This window comes from Quercus suber, unplaced genomic scaffold, assembly GCF_002906115.3.
Source record: "Quercus suber isolate HL8 unplaced genomic scaffold, Cork oak 2.0 scaffold_786, whole genome shotgun sequence".
In the NCBI taxonomy this organism is placed as follows: domain Eukaryota; kingdom Viridiplantae; phylum Streptophyta; class Magnoliopsida; order Fagales; family Fagaceae; genus Quercus; species Quercus suber.
The window spans coordinates 228,293-250,939 of record NW_027070222.1 but is presented as its reverse complement, the minus strand read 5'-3'; the positions used below and the strand labels follow the sequence as shown (position 1 = coordinate 250,939).

The 22,647-nt window shown below is 30.7% G+C and overlaps 1 protein-coding gene across 1 annotated transcript; it reads right to left on the bottom strand.

The window, feature by feature from the left end:
• Nucleotides 1-8,607: 8,607 nt before the first annotated feature.
• Nucleotides 8,608-22,367, bottom strand: LOC111986014 (putative receptor-like protein kinase At3g47110). The gene is made up of 4 exons (XM_065767254.1): nucleotides 21,887-22,367; nucleotides 21,073-21,144; nucleotides 10,424-10,696; nucleotides 8,608-9,299 (listed from the first exon to the last, which is right to left on the bottom strand). Exons 1-4 carry the CDS (start codon nucleotides 22,365-22,367, stop codon nucleotides 8,608-8,610), a joined length of 1,518 nt encoding a protein of 505 aa, XP_065623326.1.
• Between the last annotated feature and the right edge of the window lie 280 nt (nucleotides 22,368-22,647).

Here is a 22,647-nt window from a genome sequence, read left to right as displayed (position 1 = left end):
AGTCACTTACGACTTGAAATATCTCCTCCCTCTCAAACTTCCTTTCAAGCCAAACCCTCTCCATATCCCCAATACGATCAAATTCCAAACCCTCCACAAAAGGCCTCCACCCTTCAAACTCCTTGTACAAATTTTTATAAAACTATACTACCTGATTAGTTACCTCGAATTCCTCCTTAAAAACCACCCCATCCACCTCCAAGGTCCTCAGATGGTTATACCTTCTATGAGAGTTAGCCATTTTGTGGAAGAACTTGGTGTTATTATCTCCTTCCTTTATACATAACATCCTAGATTTTTACCTCCAGGAAATTTCTTCCAAGGAACAAAGATGCCCCACTTGGGACCTCAAATCTGCCCTATGACATTTCTCCCCATCAGTGAGACCAAAATCCCCTTCCTTAGCATTTAATTTTTTCAACTCCTCCAATAATTGTTTCTTTTGACGCTCTACATTACCAAACTCTTAGCGATTCCATTGCACAATGTCCTCTTTCAGAGCCTTTAATTTTTTGGCAAGCACGAAACTAGGTGTACCTACAAACAAATGCCGATTCCACTAGGATTGAACTCTATCCACAAACCCCTCCGTCTTCAACCACATATTTTCAAATTTGAACGGACTTTTTCCCCTTGCCATTCCCCTTGCTTCCAAGAGAATTGGATTGTGATATGAGCTAGGACGGGATAAAATCCTCTGAATAACATTTGGAAAATGTTGCTCCCAATCTGGAGTGACCAACGCTCTATCAATCCTAGACATCGCTGGTTGATCAGTACCACTTGACCATTTATAGCTACCTTCTTCCAAAGGCAAATCAATCAAGTTAAGATCCTCAATAAATTCAGAAATTTTTTCCATAGCTAAGGTCAAACGTGTCTCACCCCTACGCTCACTAGGAAATTGAACAATATTAAAATCCTCAAAGCAGCACCACGATATCCTCCAATACTACTGAATACCTACCAATTCATCCCACATGTGACCCCTCTCGTTATTCTCATTTGGACCATAAACTCCTGAGCAAGCCTATATAAAACCGTCCCCCACCCCTTGCCACTTTACCGAAACTGAGAAAGTACCAACCATAACCTCCACCTTATCCAAAACCCTCTTATCCCACATAATCAAAATACCATTAGCAGTCCGATCAGCGTCCAAAACAGCCCAATCCACATAAGGACAGCTCCACAAACTACAAACCAGCTATCTATCCATGCTAGCAATTTTCATCTCTTGTAAACAAACAAGATCACACTTCCACTCCCGCAACAAATTCTTCACCACAAGTCGTTTCTGAGGATCATTTAAACCTCTAACGTTCCACGAAATCATTTTTATCTTCATAAACACAAAAATATCCCCATCTACTGACACTAGCACAAGACCAATCCTCTATCTCCCATCATAATTCACTGAAGAGATCAAGTTTCGCAGCTCTCTACATCCCTTGTTTTTGGACTTAGCCACTTTTTGGCTACCCATTACTTTCCGGTGTAATACATTGGTTGCCTCCATCTCAGTTTCTAGCCTTTGTAAGAGAGCAATGCACAACTTCTCATGTCAAGTCATTGACAACCCAACCAATTTATTGAAACCGGGAATTCTGTGTTTCACCCACCCAGAAATTTCTAACTTAGCCTCATAACTCAATACCTCAGTGACCTCCTCCAACTCCTACCGAAGTTCTATATAACCGGAAATCAACCAAAATGGCATCCCATATTTTCCTAAATGAATTTAGGAAAATATTTTCCTAAACGTTTCTCACTACTTACTCCTAAATGAATGCTATGTACCTAAATTATAGCATAGAAATGTCGCTAGCTACCTTGAAGAAGTAGCCCTATAAATAAGACCGCAAAAAGACAGACCAATCTAAAACATTTAGTTATCTCCCACCAACAAAAAATCTCAATCAGCAAAACATCATGAGTTCTTTCATTAGATTAGCATCATTGCTACTTCTCTTGCTGGTAACTACGTGTGAATGAGAACTTCTTCCAGCTAAGGTACATATGAAAATCTCTAATGATTTGGAAAATGGTTTGGTCTTGAACCTCCATTGCCAATCCAAGAACGACGATCTTGGAGTCCATGCACTCTCTAAAGGTGGCACATTTGAATTTGTTTTCCTTCCTAATTATTGGGGCTCTACACCATCACGTAGATGGACATCGATGCAAACACGATTGCTCATGTAAAAGAGGGTGGCCCTTGTCTCTTCAATCATAAGAGTGGCCAATATGATATTTGTTACCCGTGGAAATAATTAATGCCATAAAAAAATTACCATCCCTAGTCTAGTACTTCTTTTTGAATTTTCCTCTCCTTTAGAATAAAGGGGAATTCTACATTATTCACTCTTTATTCTTGAATTAATGTGTTTCTTGAATGTTATTGCTATCGTTTTTCATTTCTTATATGCAAAAATGATTTAACAACCTTTTATCATAATAGGGTGAGAGTTAGCAGTATGGATCATTAATGATTTGTGCAAATTGCAATTACAGTATTGAAAATCTTTTTGAATGGATTACCGGATAGAATCCAGAATAAATAAATAATCATTTTTTGATCACTTTTGTTATTTCCAAAACTGGGTCATTTTGGTTGTTTCACTTCACATTTGGGGAAAAAGAAAAAAATCCATGCCAATCAGGTTCGTTTTGGTTTTTCTTTATTTTTCTTTGTTTCACAACTTTGTCCTTTACTTGATTCATGGCTGTAATTAAATTTCTACTTATTTGCTATTTTCCGGTATTATATATAGTTGTTTTGTTTTACAAATCCATAGTGTATTATATTTTGCATTTAGTTTAATTGAATTCATAAACATTTGTAGTGCCTTATGAAGCATTAATATGACATTTGTAAGAAATAAGGAGGGCAGAAAGTTTTTAGACCATATTCCACTGTTTCAACTGTACAGAAGGTTTGTATTGCTATTTGAAATTCTGGACTTTCGGTATCTGTGTTTGAAATTTCACCATCTGATACACAAAAATAAAATGTCTTAGTAGGTCAATAATATATGCTCTATGTTAACTACAATAACAATAAAGCATGAGACATTAGAAACAAAAATGCAATTTGGCTGTACTAATACCCAAGCCCTTTTCCTTGGATTAGGTTTCTTGGATATTATCATCGAACTAAACAAACCTAAGCCTTCATTCCTACTAATTGAGGCTAGGTGTATCTTTTTTCGGGCAATTTGTCCTATCTAGAGATCATTTTTCATCACCTCCCTTCTTACCATAAAATAGAAATAATAAAAATTATTGTCTACAATGGACAAATGGTTTGAACTATGTTGTCACGAATAACTTTATTTCCTTATAATATATGCTATACATGTTTTCCTGACTGCTACTACCAACTTCACTGGCATTTCTTTCCAATTTATTTGAGTTACACTCATCCCACTTAAATCACACACACTCATCCCACTTTTCTAAGGAAAGATTCAAGTATGAATTTGATTTGATGTCAAATTATTTATTTATTTTACTTGGTTTTGAAAGTTGAGAAACTAAATTGGCAGAATTAATACTTGACACTAATGAGGACCAAATTGAACTTTACCAAACAGTTGAATGACAAAAATTGTAATTTAACATTTTTTACAACATTCAATTTCAGTTAAATCATTTTAATAAAAAAATGTAACAAACCCCAAATTATACCTCAATTATTAAGAGATCAAATAACTAAACGACATAAAAGAATTAAAACCTTAAAATCCATTTCTAACTTCATCAAATTAATGCTTGCTTGGTTAAGATATTTCAAACTAGAAGTGCATGTTTTTGACATAGCACATAATCATTAATGTCTATCTTTAGGTAACCTAATGTTTTATAGAGATCAACATTTCTAAAAATTAATTAGCAAAACGTGATTTAAAAAAATACAGATTTTTTTTTTTTGGCGGTGGGGGCGATAATTCAATATATATAGGAAGGGGGAATTTGAAGTTTGAACCGTTGTCCGACAAACAAAATTAAGTCTTCAACACAGTACACATTCTGATCAAGTTTACCTACTTAAACTTAAACCCCTACAAAATTTGAACCCTCACCCATATATATATAATCAACCACAGTGGAAATGAAGTCCCTAAACACATTTTATATTCAACCAAACCAATAACACAAAATCCCAAATTGAAGTTCACAAAACAGAAACTCTGAACTACTCACAGGAGGTTTTGCTGCCAACATAGGAAAGAAAAGCTGCGACTTCCTTAGCTCCCATGAGCTTCCAATTCCAGTAGGTAGTACCAAAGCCAGGGATAAAAGAGTGTTAACACTAGTACAGACCATTTAAGTATTAATTTTGCATGTAACATTAAGCGGTCTGCACCTTCACTAAGAGGCTGTAAGAAGTTGCTAGTGCCTATAAACTGATTGGGAGGTCAAAAGGAAATGGAAAGATAGTCAAGTGCAAGTCATGAAAATTATAAATTTTTATTTTAGGTTTACATTGTATTATTGATGTAAATCTTACATTGTAAACTAAACAAATGTATACAGATTTGTAAAAAGTGTATAAAATTGTACATTTTTACAAATATGTAGAACATTGTATATATTTGTCTAGTTTACAATATAAATATTACATTATTAGTATAATGTAAACTAAGAAATTTCCATTATATATTTATTTTATTCTAATCAAATAAACTCTCCTTTATATATATATATATATATATATACTTTTATCTGATTAAAAAAGACACTACCTCTCTCTTCCCTTTTACAAATAAATAAAGCCACTACCTTTTAAATTAAAATTTTAAATAAAGAACATTTTCTTTTTTCAAATAAATTTGATTATACTATATATATATATATCTACAATAGGTCCATGAGAGAGATGTTCTATAGCCTAGCACATGAGATACCATCCCAACCCTAAAAATAACATGTAGGAGAAAAAATGGTATTTTTTGATTTTTTATTTTTATTTTTATTTTAATACATAGAAGAAGAAAAAAAAAAAAAAAAACCTTCAATGCTAGACACTCAAAAAAATCACCCACATCATTGATCATTCATCTTCAATACGGCACGTGGTAAAAGTTGTTGATTTATAATGCCAAAGTAACCGACCTGTCGTTTGTTGACTGCTATTAAAATTGCAGTTTAACCAGGCAATTTTAAAAACGGTGTGTCGTAGCGCTACTACCACCGACTCAGGTATAGCGGTCACATGGGTTTTAACTTTTAAATACTCTTCGTCCCAGAGCGGGATTAGGAATTCGTGTTCTAAACTGATACATATATCAAGTTGCTATTTCTCTCCTGAGGAAACAAAAGAAAAGCCATAGTTTCCTTTGTTTCTTTGTGTGTTTAATTACTATTATTGTGCTTCTGATTGGGTTCAACAATGAGAAGTGAGATGAGGAAGGAGAAGGCGTTTTTGTCTATGTTGGAGGACTTGAATCATCATGATATGGAGGGTCATACCATTGCTCCCAATTGGCATCACTTTGACGCCTTGGTTGAGGTTTCATGTGTAGCCATTGAGAAATTTAACAAGTTTCAAAGGTTGATCCAAGAAAGGGCTCTCAAGAATCCAATTCTTGTGCAAGAAAACGCACTCAAGAACTCAGTTTTTGTCCAAGAAAAGGTTATGTGCTCTGCTTTTCCTGTTAAGGCACATGGAAACAATGGTAGAAGAAAGCGAGAAAGATTCGGTACTGATGGGGATGATCAAGATTGGGGTTTGTGTTTGGAAGCCAAGAAAAAGAAGAACATGATTCCAATCAAGAAATTGATACCATGTCAGAACCCGCCTCTCTATCTACCCAAAGAGTTCCAGGATGTGATCAAATCAATGGATGGGCGTGATGAATTGTTGGTAATACAAAAGTCCCTGTTCAAGACTGACTTAACTGAGGGTAACAATCGGTTGTCGATACCTTTGAGACAAATAGTGAGGATGGATTTCTTGACTGAGGAAGAGAAAGAGGAGCTTAGAGCAGGGCAAGAAATACCAGCACGACTAATCGATCCCAATCTCAAGATTGGTGATATAGTTTTGAAGCAGTGGGACATGCCAAAGGATACTGGAAACATGAGTTCAACATATGCACTGAGGACCTATTGGAACAAAGTTTTGAAGTCAAATAAATTCAAGATAGGTGATTTAGTGCAAGTTTGGTCATTCCGGGTTGGCGAACAAGCTTCTGATGCTCCTTCTTCTGGTATAAACAAAGGACAACTCTGTTTTGCTCTTGTAATGGTTGGGAGAGCAAAAAGTGATAAAACAAATGCATGAAACTATAATTGTTTTTTGTTTTTAATTTGTGTTCAAATTTTGAAGTGGTCTAGACATCCACTAGCATGGGGTTTATGGATCGGTCGTGTCTAATGTGGTGGCTCATACACCTCTTCATCTTGTACTTCATTACTATTAAATCTATGTCTTCTTTTTTTAGTAAATCTACGTATAGTCTGTGTTCTTGAAGAGGACAAGGTAAAAGGAAGGAAAAAGTAGGGAAGTCATGTTCTTATGTTCATTTATAGTTTTTAGAGAAATAGAAAATGGGCTCAATTAAGCTGAATAGTAGCAGGGGCGTCCTAACAAACTTTGAGGCCTAAGGCGATATATTTAATTGAGGCATTTTCGTTATTATTTAAATAATATTTAACTAGTTTTTAATATCATAATTTTTTTAATAACAAAAATCCATTCTTTTTATCTTGTAATATGCTTCTTTTTTTTCTTTTTCTTTTTTGTTGTTGTTGTTGTTGAAGAAATGCTAAAGCTATAAAAAAATTTACTACAAAAAACTTATAAACGATGTAGCAATGAATATTAGTAACACTTCAAGAAGATAATAAATAAGTAATTGAATGAATGATGTTAGAGATATTATAAATTTTACAACATGAGGCTTATAAAGATGTATCATCAATCATAAAAAGTAATTTAAAAATGTATTTAATAGGTTGTTGACGTCCACAAGTCATATTAATTGTCACATCAATTTATAAAGGTTTTGAAGTAAAATTTATAGTATTTATAGCATTTTCTTATCTGAATTATTTCTTGTGATTAGCGATACATATTTGTAAGCCCTATATATTTAAAGCTGTATTTTCTCTAGCATTATTCAATTCTTTGGAACTTCTTAAAAGTAGAGGAAAAATTCAAAACTTTTTCTTTCTTATAACTCAAAAAAAAATATTTCAATTTTTGCCCCAAAATTTGGGGCCTTTCTTTAGTAGGGGCCCTAGGCGATTGCCTAAATGGCCTAGGCGTAGGGCCGACCCTGAATAGTCTTGGTCTTAACTTAGAGAAGGATTTTGTTTCTGCATATTAATGGGAAATATAAGTTTTTACTTTTAAGGAATCTTTTTTCTCTTCTTTTACGACGTTTTCTGAAATGTAAATGGTGCAAATATAATTGATGGATGTTCCCTAATGAGAGCTACAAGCCATGTAAGGTTGAATTGTTAGAAAAAAGTAATGATGTGGCGCAATAAGAATTTTGCAAAATTAAATGCAATTCTTTCATTATTATTTATGTAGTATAGATTAGGTCAATCATACATTCTTCAACATTACTGTACTCACACAAATGCTTTTAATTACTCTACTTCAATAGGTTTTTTAAGAGTAGCATAACCTACAAAATATAATTAGTAAAAATCACAAACAAGAAAAAAACTATAGACGTTTTCTGTTGTCAATCTTCTCAGACATCCTTCAGAAATTTCGATTTGATATTTTTGATTGTTGTTATGAACATCTCTCATGTTTATCCTCTTTTCAGGTGCCTTTGTTGAAAAATCCATAGCCAATTTCATAATGAACAACATACAATCCAGCCTAGCATTAAAATTCACTTCACCTCTCTTTAGCAAATTAGCACCTATAACTTTAATTACTGAAAGGGGGTAGTGACTGTTTTACCCAAATTTTTAAGCTCAAATCTCTAGCAAACATTTCATCCATGGGATTATTTCTTGTGAATATTTCCATCAACAAAATGCTATAATTATACATGTTGTCGCGTGTGGAAATGATCATTTGTGATCCATACTCTACAATTTGGATTAAAATTTATTGTCAAAAGGTATCCAAAATTTTTATTTGATGGTATAATAAATAGCTTATTAATATTATTTTTTTATGAAAGCTTTGTGTGTGTAAACATAAAATTGAATTTTAGCCCCCCACAAAAAAGAATTATAAGCTTGATACTTCACCTGGTGCCATATCACCAATAGTGGCTAGCGTCATGGTTCGGGTCATAGAATCTTCATCACCTAATAATTTTGAAATAGTGCAACCATATTTTTGTTTAGTAGAATATTGCTGGGCTTCAAATCACAATGAACAACAGTTATAGGACAACCATTATTATATATATAAATATAGTATGGATTGGGTAAATTGATGCCCCTAATATATATAGTCAATCTTATACCATTCAACATTACTGTTCTCACACAATGCTTTAAGCAACTATACTCGAACAGGTCTTTTTAAGAGTAGCAGTAAGCCAATAACATGATTTACAAAACATAATTAGTAAAAAGCACAAAAAAAAAAAAAAAAAAAAACACTACTATAGACATTTTCTGTTGTCAATTGGGGATGACTCCTTGCAATCTATTGTGTTGAAGATACAAACCTTGGAGTTGTTTCATTCCTTCAATTGTTGTTGGAATAGGTCCAGTCAATTCATTGTCCTCTAGGTGTAGAGCCATCAACTTTCCTAAATTACCAATCTCTATAGGAATGTTGCCCTTTATGCTGCAATCAAAAGCAACAAATTCTTTAAGAGAAGTAGAGAAATTTCCTATGGAAATTGGAAGGGTGCCATTCAATGGATTATCTGCTAGCACTATAGTTGTCAAATTTTTGCAATTTGTCAAAGATGAAAGAAAACTCAGTTCTAGATTTGAAGATTCTCTGGTCAACAAATTGTCGACTAAGTTGAGCCTCTCCAGATGCTTTAAATTTCCCAGAGTATTAGGAATAGACCCTGAAATATAGTTCATACCCAACTCTAATGCGGTGAGCTTAGAAGCATTTGAGATAGAGTGAGGGATTGTTCCATTTAGATCATTATCCCATAGGTAAATCACCTTAAGATTTGGAAGCCAATTGCCTATGCTGGATGGAAGATGGCCTGAGAGTTGGTTCATGTATAGACTAATGAATTCAATTTTTGAGTTATTGAAGATTGCATTTGGGATGACACCAGTTAAACTGTTATTGGCGAGAGTTAATTCCATTAAATTTTGAAGATTCCCAATCTCGACTGGTACTTCACCTACCAGAATAACTCCAAAAAAAAAAAAAAATCATTAGTAAAAAAAATCATAAATATTTTGGATTCTCTTTAAAATATGCATCCTGTGTATATGAGAAAATTTAATTACAACTATCATTAAAAGGTTGCATCTAACAATTTAGCACCTTTGAGAAGCTCACAAAATTAAAAATTAAGGTTGCACTACATATCTATACCTATCTATATATGTTAATTAATACTCTCTCCGTCTTACTTTTTTTGTCCTGTTTGAAAAGTTAAACTTTTTAAGGGAAAATCATTTATTATCTTGTCTATTTTTTAAAAAGTATAAGTTTCCAAAACTACCCTTAAAAAAATTTATCAAAAAATTGAATTAGTAAATTAATAGGGGTATAATAGAAATATTAGTAAATTAATGACTTTTATTTTTAGAAACAGAACAATATTTTAGGGCATCTTAAAATGGAATAGGGGACAAAAAAAGTGGGATAGTGGGAGTATATATTATTACATATCAAAAAGCTAATGGTAGCATTTAGTGTTGTTACGCTTCTATTAAGCCACATCATTAATCTATTTTCCTCTCTCTCTCTCTCTCTCTCTCTCTCTCTCTCTCTCTCTCTCTCATTTNAAAAAAAAAAAAAAAAAAAAAAACACTACTATAGACATTTTCTGTTGTCAATCTTCTCCGACATCTTTTAGAAACTTTGATTTGATATTTTTGAGTTTTGATATGACATCTCTCATGTTTATCCTTTCTTCAGGTGCCTCTGCTAACAATCCATGGCCAATTCCAAGATGGACAACATACAATCCAGCTTAGCATTAAAATCCACTTCACCTTTCTCCAGCAAATTAGCATCTATAACTTTAATTACTAAAGGGGTAGCGATTGTTTTACCCAGCTTTTTAGGCTCAAATCTCCAGCAAACATTTCATCAGTAGGATTCTTTCTTGTGAATGTTTCCATCAACAAAATGCCATAACTATACACATCGCCCCGCGTGGAAATGATCCCTAGGGATCCATACTCTACAAGTTTGATTAAAATTTTTGTCAAAAAGTATCCAATATCTTTATTTGATCCAGATGCTTTAAATTTCCCAGAGTATTAGGAATAGACCCTGAAATATAGTTCATACCCAACTCTAATGCGGTGAGCTTAGAAGCATTTGAGATAGAGTGAGGGATTGTTCCATTTAGATCATTATCCCATAGGTAAATCACCTTAAGATTTGGAAGCCAATTGCCTATGCTGGATGGAAGATGGCCTGAGAGTTGGTTCATGTATAGACTAATGAATTCAATTTTTGAGTTATTGAAGATTGCATTTGGGATGACACCAGTTAAACTGTTATTGGCGAGAGTTAATTCCCTTAAATTTTGAAGATTCCCAATCTCGACTGGTACTTCACCTACCAGAATAACTCCAAAAAAAAAAAAAAAAAATCATTAGTAAAAAAAATCATAAATATTTTGAATTCTCTTTAAAATATGCATCCTGTGTATATGAGAAAATTTAATTACAACTATCATTAAAAGGTTGCATCTAACAATTTAGCACCTTTGACAAGCTCACAAAATTAACAATTAAGGTTGCACTATATATCTATACCTATCTATATATGTTAATTAATACTCCCTCCGTCTTACTTTTTTTGTCATGTTTGAAAAGTTAAACTTTTTAAGGAAAAATCATTTATTGTCTTGTCTATTTTTTAAAAAGTATAAGTTTTCAAAACTACCCTTAAAAAAATTTATCAAAAAATTGAATTAGTAAATTAATAGGGGTATAATAGAAATATTAGTAAATTAATGACTTTTGTTTTTAGAAACATAACAATATTTTGGGGTATCTCAAAATAGAATAGAGGACAAAAAAAGTGGGATAGAGGAAGTATATATTATTACATATCAAAAAGCTAATGGTAGCATTTAGTGTTATTACGCTTCTATTAAGCCACATCATTAATCTATTTTCATCTCTCTCTCTCTCTCTCTCTCTCTCTCTCTCTCTCTCTCTCATTTTAATTATTTTTATTCTTATTAATTCACAAATTACTATTACATTTTTTCTGACGTTTCTCCTCTTCTTACCTTTTTATGTCCCACTATTATTTACTTTAATATCACTTTTTCTCTATCATTTTATCTTCCTTCATTTTTTTACTCTTCTTATTCCTATCCTCCTACTATAAATTTGCAATTCTCTCTTCTATTCTATGCATAGTTTTCACACACAAAAAATGTTAGTTCTCTCTCTCTCTCTCTCTCTCTCTCTCTCTCTCTCTCTCTCTCTCAAATTTTTTTTTTTTCACTTTTTGGTGGATTTTTTTTTCTTGCATCTCTAATTTAGGTGGATTAATTTTGTATTCTTTGAAACTCTACTTTAGGTTGATATGATTTAGTGTTGTATTTTAAGTTGGCATCTTTTTTATTTTATTTGATTTCATAAATGTTATCATATTGCATTTTTAAAGATAGTATATAAGAATATAATGTTATTTATTACATAGGTGACTTAGATAATTTGGTGTTTATTATTATATCTTTTTTTTTTCTTTTTTCTTCTCATCTTATTTTCTATAAATCTATTATTCTCTCTCACTTTTTCTCTTGGAAAAATGAGTACTCTCTCTCTCTCTCTCTCTCTCTCTCTCTCTCTCCTCTCTCTCTCTCTATATATATATATATTCTTGTAACTCCACTTTAATTAGGTTGATAAATCATTGTGTTTGTTATAACTCTATCTTTTGTTAATACGTTTTGGTGTTGTATTTTTTGAGTTTTCCATAACAAGTAGTCTCTCTTTCTAGCTCTCTTATAGTTTTGGATTGATTTTTGTTTGAATTAATACTTATTTATTTTGGAAGTAAGAACTTGAATTTGTATCAAAACACAATATTGATTATGCATTTGAGTGTGCCTATCAATTATTTAAGTAATATTAAAAAGTAATTTTATTATGAGTTTTTATTATCTTGATAATCTCCTTCAAGAGAATGAAAATTTTGAATAATTTAGTTGAAATTGAAAAAGTTTAGTTGTGTAGAAAAATAATAGAAAAACATAGCACATTATAACAAAATTTTGAAAAATTTAGACCATCTTATAAAAGAATAATATCAATCAAACACACCCAAAATGATAGAATGATATATTACTAGAGATAGAAAGAAGAAACAACATATGCATTTGAATGTGCCTATCAATTATTTGAGTAATATTAAAAAGTAATATTTTTTTATGAGTTTTTATTATCATGATAATCTCCTTTAGAAGAATGAAGAATTTGAATAATTTAGATGAAACTTAAAAAGTTTAGTTGTATAGGAAAAAAAAAATAGAAAAGCATAGTACACTATAACATGATTTCAAAAAATATGGACCAACCTCATAAATGAATAATATCAATCAAACAAATTCAAAATAGTAGAATGATATATTGGTAGAGGTAGAAATATGAAAAATGAATTTGGAAATTGTTTAATTTTTAGGAAGATCAAATTATCTTTAACAAATTTTAGAGAACAAATTATACATTATACCATAATTATAAAATAATTATATATTCCCACCCATCGCGTGGGTCTACAACTAGTTAATCAATCTACACACACACACACATATATATTAATAAATAAAGCTTAGAGAAAGTTGAATTATAATTTAAAATTAGAATCCAAATTTGCACAATTTGTCTAAATTTATATGGGAACCACACCATAATTATCTACTTATGTTTGTGCTATGTGTCCACTTAAGTTTTTTTAATCTTTGTAACAAGTGAGTTAATGAGTGCAAAATACTAAGACTCTAATATTAATGAACTATAAAACAAAAAAATAAAAATCAATCACATGTATTCAATAAAAATAACCACACGTTCTATCTTATTAAAAATTAGAAAAAAAATTATCATAAGTAATATTAAATTTAGGTAAGAATTTTAATACGTGACTAAATACATGTACTTCTAAAAAAAAATTGACTAATTATTTATATTTTTATGATGAAAATTGTGTTTAATTTTAAATGTATCCATATGTATCTAGATCTATACTAAAAAACTCCAAAATTGAGGTCATATCACTGAATTTTTATTATGAATTATTTAATTTTGATTCTTTTGTTTTTCTTAATGATTTATTTACAAACAATATCTTTGGTTATATTGTTTTTCAATTAAATTCTTACCCTTTTTTCCAAAAAAGAAAAAAAAAATTGACCCTAAAAATTGTAACCTCACATTATTCAATAACTCATGTAATTGTATTGCATCATATTCGTTAGATTAAATTAATAAATTCACCATTTCCTAAAAGTTTTAACTTTTGTAGAATCAATATTTTAACATAGTAACAGAACAAAATGTCCTTGATTCAGTACTCTATCACCACTTCAAGATTCTCCTCCACTAGCCTTGGAAGCATTGTATCACGATTCTTTATCTTTGAAAAAATGAATGAAAGTTATGGCCGGTTTCCAAAAAAAAAAACTCTATTTCCACATCACCTCCCATTTAATAATCGATGTGAACGAGTTTATTAGGAAATGTAAAATACAAAGTCTAAAGAGTTTTATATAATCAATCTCTGAAATATATAATATGTAACTGAAGCATAACAATTTTGTTATTCCTTCATCCATCTATTTTTAATTCCTTTTCTCTCCTTGACTTTTCTTCTCTTTATTATTCCTTAATCCTTAGCTTAAACTTACATTACCTCCAACCTTTCCCCTCCCTTTTTATCTCTTTTTCTTCCCACCATTCTCTACTTTACCATTACTCTTCCTTCATTCCTTCCTCTTTCTCTATTTGGACTCTTTTACTCCCCATGTTCTTTTCTATAAATTTTCTATTCTCTATCTCATTCAATCCATATTTTTTCTACACAAAAAAACCTAATTACTCTCTCTCTCTCTCTCTCTCTCTCTATATATATATATATATATCAAAACACAACTAACTATTTGAATGTGTCTACCAATTTTTTATTAATAAATTATTATGAAGTCTATCAACCTTTCATGCATGCCTTTTGGTTTCATTTAGTTTTAGTTAATATAATATTGTAATTTTGTGATGAGTTTTGACCATCAAAATATTCTCCTTAAGAGAATGAGAATTCGGAATAATGATTTAAAACTTAAAAGTTTAGCTGTATTAAAAAAAATTGAGGAAAACATGACATAGTATGACAAAAGTTAGAACAATATAGACCATCTCAAAAAGAATACACTCAAAATAATAGAATCATATATTTGAAGAGACAAAGGGATAGAAATCACTTATATAGAACTGCTTCATTTTTAGAGAGAACAAATTATTTTCAAAATTTTTAACAAATTATGCATTATATTATGTCAAAAAATAATTATACATGTCATTCATCACGTTTACGCCTATTAAGCCTTTATTCGGGTTTTTTTTGTACAAGCTTGACTCTCCACTCTCCAGTACTAGTACTCTTGTTTGCATAATCACCATAAACCAACATTTAGTTTGCAACAAATTTGTAGTGAAACTTTTATATATATATATTCTTGTAACTCCACTTTAATTAGGTTGATAAATCATTGTGTTTGTTATAACTCTATCTTTTGTTAATACGTTTTGGTGTTGTATTTTTTGAGTTTTCCATAACAAGTAGTCTCTCTTTCTAGCTCTCTTATAGTTTTGGATTGATTTTTGTTTGAATTAATACTTATTTATTTTGGAAGTAAGAACTTGAATTTGTATCAAAACACAATATTGATTATGCATTTGAGTGTGCCTATCAATTATTTAAGTAATATTAAAAAGTAATTTTATTATGAGTTTTTAGTATCTTGATAATCTCCTTCAAGAGAGTGAAAATTTTGAATAATTTAGTTGAAACTGAAAAAGTTTAGTTGTGTAGAAAAATAATAGAAAAACATAGCACATTATAACAAAATTTTGAAAAATTTAGACTATCTTATAAAAGAATAATATCAATCAAACACACCCAAAATGATAGAATGATATATTACTAGAGATAGAAAGAAGAAACAACATATGCATTTGAATGTGCCTATCAATTATTTGAGTAATATTAAAAAGTAATATTTCTTTATGAGTTTTTATTATCATGATAATCTCCTTTAGAAGAATGAAGATTTTGAATAATTTAGTTGAAACTTAAAAAGTTTAGTTGTATAGAAAAAAAAAAAAAAAAAGCATAGTACACTATAACATGATTTCGAAAAATATGGACCAACCTCATAAATGAATAATATCAATCAAACAAATTCAAAATAGTAGAGTGATATATTGGTAGAGGTAGAAATATGAAAAATGAATTTCGAAATTGTTTAATTTTTAGGAAGATCAAATTATCTTTAACAAATTTTAGAGAACAAATTATACATTATACCACAATTATAAAATAATTATATATTCCCACCCATCGCGTGGGTCTACAACTAGTTAATCAATCTACACACACACACACACACACACATATATTAATAAATAAAGCTTAGAGAAAGTTAAATTATAATTTAAAATTAGAATCCAAATTTGCACAATTTGTCTAAATTTATATGGGAACCACACCATAATTATCTACTTATGTTTGTGCTATGTGTCCACTTAATTTTTTTAATCTTTGTAACAAGTGAGTTAATGAGTGTAAAATACTAAGACTCTAATATTAATAAACTATAAAACAAAAAAAATAAAAATCAATCACATGTATTCAATAAAAATAACCACACGTTCTATCTTATTAAAAATTAGAAAAAAAATTATCATAAATAATATTAAATTTAGGTAAGAATTTTAATACGTGACTAAATACATGTACTTCTAAAAAGAAATTGACTAATTATTTATATTTTTATGATGAAAATTGTGTTTAATTTTAAATGTATCCATATGTATGCATGTGTTACATGCTTTTTTCTTTTTAATAAATAATTTGAATAATTATTTATATTTTTATAATAATTTTTTTTTAATTTTAAATGCATCCATATGTTTGCATGGGTTATATGCTAGTTAATAATAAAAGCTTAACAATTAATTTTTCTACTCTCTCATCATGTCATGTCATCAACCTATTTACAATAATTTCTCTCGCACTTTTAACTTTTCTTCATTTGTAATCACATCCTTACTATTACACTTCCATCAACATTTCACCTCCATATTATCTCTCTCTCCTCATTATTCTCTACCTTAGTTACACTTCCTCCATCATTTTCTCTTCTTTTCCCAATATGCTTTTCAATAAATTTGTTATTCCCTCTCCTAGTCAATCCATATTTTTCCCACATCTCTCTCTCTCTATCTCTCTCTCTCTCTCTCTCTCTCTCACATTTTTAACTCTTATTCTCCATATTATTCCCTACTTTACTAACATTTCCTTTAACCTTTCCCCTCTCTTTTATCTCTTTTTTTGCCCATTAATCTCTACCTTACTATTACATTTTATTTATCCCTTCATCTTCCTTTTGTTTTCTTTTCTTCTCCCCCCATCTTCTTTTCTATAAATTTGCTATTTTCTCAACTATTCCATTCATATTTTCCCCACATATGATCTCTCTCTCTCTCTCTCTCTCTCTCTCTCTCTCTCTCTCATTTTTAACTCTTCTTCATATTATTCCCTACTTTGCTAACATTTCCTTCAACCTTTCCCCTCTCTTTTATCTCTTTTTCTGCCCATTAATCTCTACCTTACTATTACATTTCCTCTATCCCTTCATCTTCCTTTTATTTTATTTTCTTCTCTCCCCCATCTTCTTTTCTATAAATTTGCTATTCTCTCAACTATTCCATCCATATTTTTCCCACATATGATATCTCTCTCTCTCCTCCCTCTCTCAAAAGAATAAGGTTGCTCATGTTTCACATGAAGACAAAGTGGTTATTGTTGTGATTAATTAGGGCCTTATTAGAAAGAAACAGATGATCCATTTTTAATCTATTAAGGGGTAGATGGAAGTTTATGAGTTTAGTCCGTGTGGACATACGGCCTTTACTTGAATCCTAATTTCCTAAAGCTTAATAAATAATTTGAATAATTATTTATATTTTTATAATAATTTTTTTTTAATTTTAAATGCATCCATATGTTTGCATGGGTTATATGCTAGTTAATAATAAAAGCTTAACAATTAATTTTTCTACTCTCTCATCATGTCATGTCATCAACCTATTTACAATAATTTCTCTCGCACTTTTAACTTTTCTTCATTTGTAATCACATCCTTACTATTACACTTCCATCAACATTTCACCTCCATATTATCTCTCTCTCCTCATTATTCTCTACCTTAGTTACACTTCCTCCATCATTTTCTCTTCTTTTCCCAATATGCTTTTCAATAAATTTGTTATTCCCTCTCCTAGTCAATCCATATTTTTCCCACATCTCTCTCTCTCTATCTCTCTCTCTCTCTCTCTCTCTCTCACATTTTTAACTCTTATTCTCCATATTATTCCCTACTTTACTAACATTTCCTTTAACCTTTCCCCTCTCTTTTATCTCTTTTTTTGCCCATTAATCTCTACCTTACTATTACATTTTATTTATCCCTTCATCTTCCTTTTGTTTTCTTTTCTTCTCCCCCCATCTTCTTTTCTATAAATTTGCTATTTTCTCAACTATTCCATTCATATTTTCCCCACATATGATCTCTCTCTCTCTCTCTCTCTCTCTCTCTCTCTCTCTCTCATTTTTAACTCTTCTTCATATTATTCCCTACTTTGCTAACATTTCCTTCAACCTTTCCCCTCTCTTTTATCTCTTTTTCTGCCCATTAATCTCTACCTTACTATTACATTTCCTCTATCCCTTCATCTTCCTTTTATTTTATTTTCTTCTCTCCCCCATCTTCTTTTCTATAAATTTGCTATTCTCTCAACTATTCCATCCATATTTTTCCCACATATGATATCTCTCTCTCTCCTCCCTCTCTCAAAAGAATAAGGTTGCTCATGTTTCACATGAAGACAAAGTGGTTATTGTTGTGATTAATTAGGGCCTTATTAGAAAGAAACAGATGATCCATTTTTAATCTATTAAGGGGTAGATGGAAGTTTATGAGTTTAGTCCGTGTGGACATACGGCCTTTACTTGAATCCTAATTTCCTAAAGCTATGTAATTCGAAAAATATGGTTCATAGCCACCTCTGGAATGTTGGACGTGTAGAAATTAGTGCTCTTTTTGTACCCAGTACGTACCTAACGTACCCACTCAAACCCAAAAAAATAAATAAAACAAAATAAAAAACTTTTGTACCCCGTTTTCTAAAATATGATAAGTAGGTCCGCCATTTTAACGGGAAATAGTCAAAAGATAAAGAAAATTGAATTCTCGTAGTTAACAAATTATATGATAGATAAGAATCTTAAATAGCTAATTGTAGTTATATATGTTGACGAATTTATTTGTTTTAAAAAAAGATTCTTAATAATAACTCCTCTCTTCCTCTTATAGTTTTGCTTTTGATTTTAGTTTGGATTAACGCTTAATAGTTAGACTCGACGCAAAATACATGTGCTAAATGCATATTAAATAAAAAAGGTAAATTCTACAAATTTATTTATGAATTTTACCATTTTAAGGACCTCTAACAAATTTTAGGTCATAATACGGTCGGAAACATAGCGCAAAGATCATATATGAAAATGAGTAGTATGTTTGCCAAAGTTTGCCATTTGAATTACTACAAGGCCACCATCTGTCAATCTATATCTTAGAAATTTGATTTATAGCACCTTTTTGAAGATAAGTTGGGTCCAGATCTATACTAAAAGACTCCAAAATTGAGGTCATATCACTCAATTTTTATTATGAATTATTTAATTTTGATTCTTTTGTTTTTCTTAATGATTTATTTACAAACAATATCTTTGGTTATATTGTTTTTCAATTAAATTCTTACCCTTTTTTCCAAAAAAGAAAAAAAAAAATTGACCCTAAAAATTGTAACCTCACATTATTCAATAACTCATGTAATTGTATTACATCATATTCATTAGATTAAATTAATAAATTCACAATTTCCTAAAAGTTTTAACTTTTGTAGAATCAATATTTTAACATAGTGACAGAACAAAATGTCCTTGATTCAGTACTCTATCACCACTTCAAGATTCTCCTCCACTAGCCTTGGAAGCATTGTATCACGATTCTTTATCTTTGAAAAAATGAATGAAAGTTATGGCCGGTTTCCAAAAAAAAAAAACCTCTATTACCACATCACCTCCCATTTAATAACCGATGTGAACGAGTTTATTAGGAAATGTAAAATACAAAGTCTAAAGAGTTTTATATAATCAATCTGTGAAATATATAATATATAACTGAAGCATAACAATTTTGTTATTCCTTCATCCATCTATTTTTAATTCCTTTTCTCTCCTTGACTTTTCTTCTCTTTATTATTCCTTAATCCTTAGCTTAAACTTACATTACCTCCAACCTTTCCCCTCCCTTTTTATCTCTTTTTCTTCCCACCATTCTCTACTTTACTATTACTCTTCCTTCATTCCTTCCTCTTTCTCTATTTGGACTCTTTTACTCCCCATGTTCTTTTCTATAAATTTTCTATTCTCTATCTCATTCAATCCATATTTTTTCTACACAAAAAAACCTAATTACTCTCTCTCTCTCTCTATATATATATATATATTTCTTTCTTTAGGTGGAATTTTTTTTTTGTTATTTCCTGCAACTCTACTCTAGGTTGATGATTTTTTGTGTTTTCATAACTCTATTTTGGATAGATACATTCTGGTTATTTATTTATTTATTTATTAAAATTCTCAATCACAAGCCATCTCTCTCCCTTAATTTTTTTGGAAGTGGGAATTTGCGTGTATATCAAAACACAACTAAGTATTTGAATGTGTCTACCAATTTTTTATTAATAAATTATTATGAAGTCTATCAATCTTTCATGCATGCCTTTTGGTTTCATTTAGTTTTAGTTAATATAATATTGTAATTTTGTGATGAGTTTTTACCATCAAAATATTCTCCTTAAGAGAATGAGAATTCGGAATAATAATTTAAAACTTAAAAGTTTAGCTGTATTAAAAAAAATTGAGGAAAACATGACATAGTATGGCAAAAGTTAGAACAATATAGACCATCTCAAAAAGAATACACTCAAAATAATAGAATCATATATTTGAAGAGACAAAGGGATAGAAATCACTTATATAGAACTGCTTCATTTTTAGAGAGAACAAATTATTTTCAAAATTTTTAACAAATTATGCATTATATTATGTCAAAAAATAATTATACATGTCATTCATCACGTTTACGCCTATTAAGCCTTTATTCGGGTTTTCTTTTTTGTACAAGCTTGACTCTCCACTCTCCAGTACTAGTACTCTTGTTTGCATAATCACCATAAACCAACATTTAGTTTGCAACAAATTTGTAGTGAAACTTGTAATACATATAACATTTGCTCTTTGAAAAAAGGTGACTAACATGAAAATTGTTACTTACTATTCTCTAATTATTGTGGTCTTTCCAAAACCCACAATAGCATGTGTATACAAAATCCACCACGCTAGTTGAAAGAGAAATTTTTCATACAATTAATGTACTACTATTCCTTTTTCTTACATAAAAGTAAGTTTCATGTATATAACTTATAGATTAAACTCATTTTTACGTGAGAAGAGAGCATAATATATCGGATATACTAAATCATTTAACCTAATAGTTTTTAAAATTCCCAACATTACTTCTTTGAGCAAAGTGGGAAGTAGTATTGACATTGAAGTGGTTATCGCCATACCTGTAAAGTTGTTATCATCCAGGTGAATTATCTTGAGGGAAGTACAGTTTCCTAAACTTCTTGGTATCCTTCCTGAAAATTTTCAAAAATTATCATACAAGCGATCAAGAGCTAACAGACTTAGCTTAACTAGTAATAGATTATGAGCCTTTATTTTATCATTGGATTATGTTACTGCAAAGAACTTTGCACCAACTACTGCAACAATGTCAAATGATTGTGGAGAGTTAGTCACATCGAAAGATAGCTTCATGCACCTTGAAGTTAGCTATGTCAATTTGTATATTCATGCTAATCGAAAAAGTTTACTAAGAAGAAAGTCCAACTGGGTTGGAGTTTTAAGCTAGGATTGATAGGTTCTACTATAGACAGCAATTTGGAATTGAATAAGATTTCTTAAACTTGTAATCTCAATTTAATAAAATATTTAGAAATTGTGACCTATATATCACTCGTTAAGAATTTTTATGTGAAAGTTTTGCCCACCGTTACCATATTATCGTGTTAATTTATTTTCTACTATATTTAACTAATGTCAATTTAAACCAACAATTATCTCATGCATTACATATATTCTCTTTCATAAGCGTTTAGCATATTTAGATGCTATAAAAGAAATGGTGTATATATATTTAATACATAAGATATTCTCCGTAGAGGAAAAAGTAAAAAAAACAGAATGGTGGATACTATAATAAAATAATTCAAGATAAAAAGTGGTAGATAATGAAGGGCATGGAACCTGAAAGTATGTTTTGTCTGAGATGAATTATTTGCAGTGACGATATGGTGTATGGAATTACTGGGATAGTACCATTGAACCGGTTGTTATTAGCATACAACTCTCGAAGCTTAGGGAAGAACCAAAACCACGATGGTAACACTCCAGAAAAGGAGTTCGATCCAAAGCTGACAACTTGCAATCGACGCAAAGAAGCCAACTCGTTGGGTAGAGAGCCATGAAAACTGTTGTTTTCAAAGGATAAATGAGAGAGGAACGATAGGTTTCCCACATGTGGAGCAATGGTTCCTGTGAGACCCATGTGAGAGAGATTCAGGGCAGTGACTCTAAGGTGTTTGGGACCGCAAGTGATGCCAATCCAGTTGCAAACAGAAATAGAGCTAGACCAGTTGGTTGCCAAGAATTTGTGAGGGTCATCAGTGATATTGGCTTGGAGAGCAAGAAGAGCTGATTGGTCTGTGGTGATGTTGGTTCTTACTGCCACAGCTAAGCTAGCCATAAAACAGTGCAACAACAGCAATGCGAAAAAGCGAAAAAAGGCCGAATTCTCCATGAGTTTCTATCTGTACGTAGGTTGAGATGCGAGGCTATTGTAGCGAACAAGTAAGGCTGGATGATGTTTATATAAATGTGGAAATCAACTTTTCTTCAAGTACATGGAAAAAGGAAGGGAATTGCTAAGTCAGCGGTCAATTTTTGTTGACTACTAGTCTTCATCAAAAAAATTTAAAGAAAAAAAAAATCGTCTTTTTATTTGTTATATAAACCCTTTTATACTGTGAATATACATATCAATTTTTTACTATATATAATATTGAATTTTTATATGCATA

Coding starts and splice junctions, on each gene's coding strand:
- LOC111986014 (XM_065767254.1), bottom strand. CDS start 22,367: ATGGAGAATTCGGCCTTTTTTCGCTTTTTCGCATTGCTGTTGTTGCAC. Junction 10,697..21,072: donor GGATGATAACAACTTTACAG/GTATGGCGATAA, acceptor TTATTCTGGTAG/GTGAAGTACCAGTCGAGATT. Junction 9,300..10,423: donor GCTCACCGCATTAGAGTTGG/GTATGAACTATA, acceptor TTATTCTGGTAG/GTGAAGTACCAGTCGAGATT.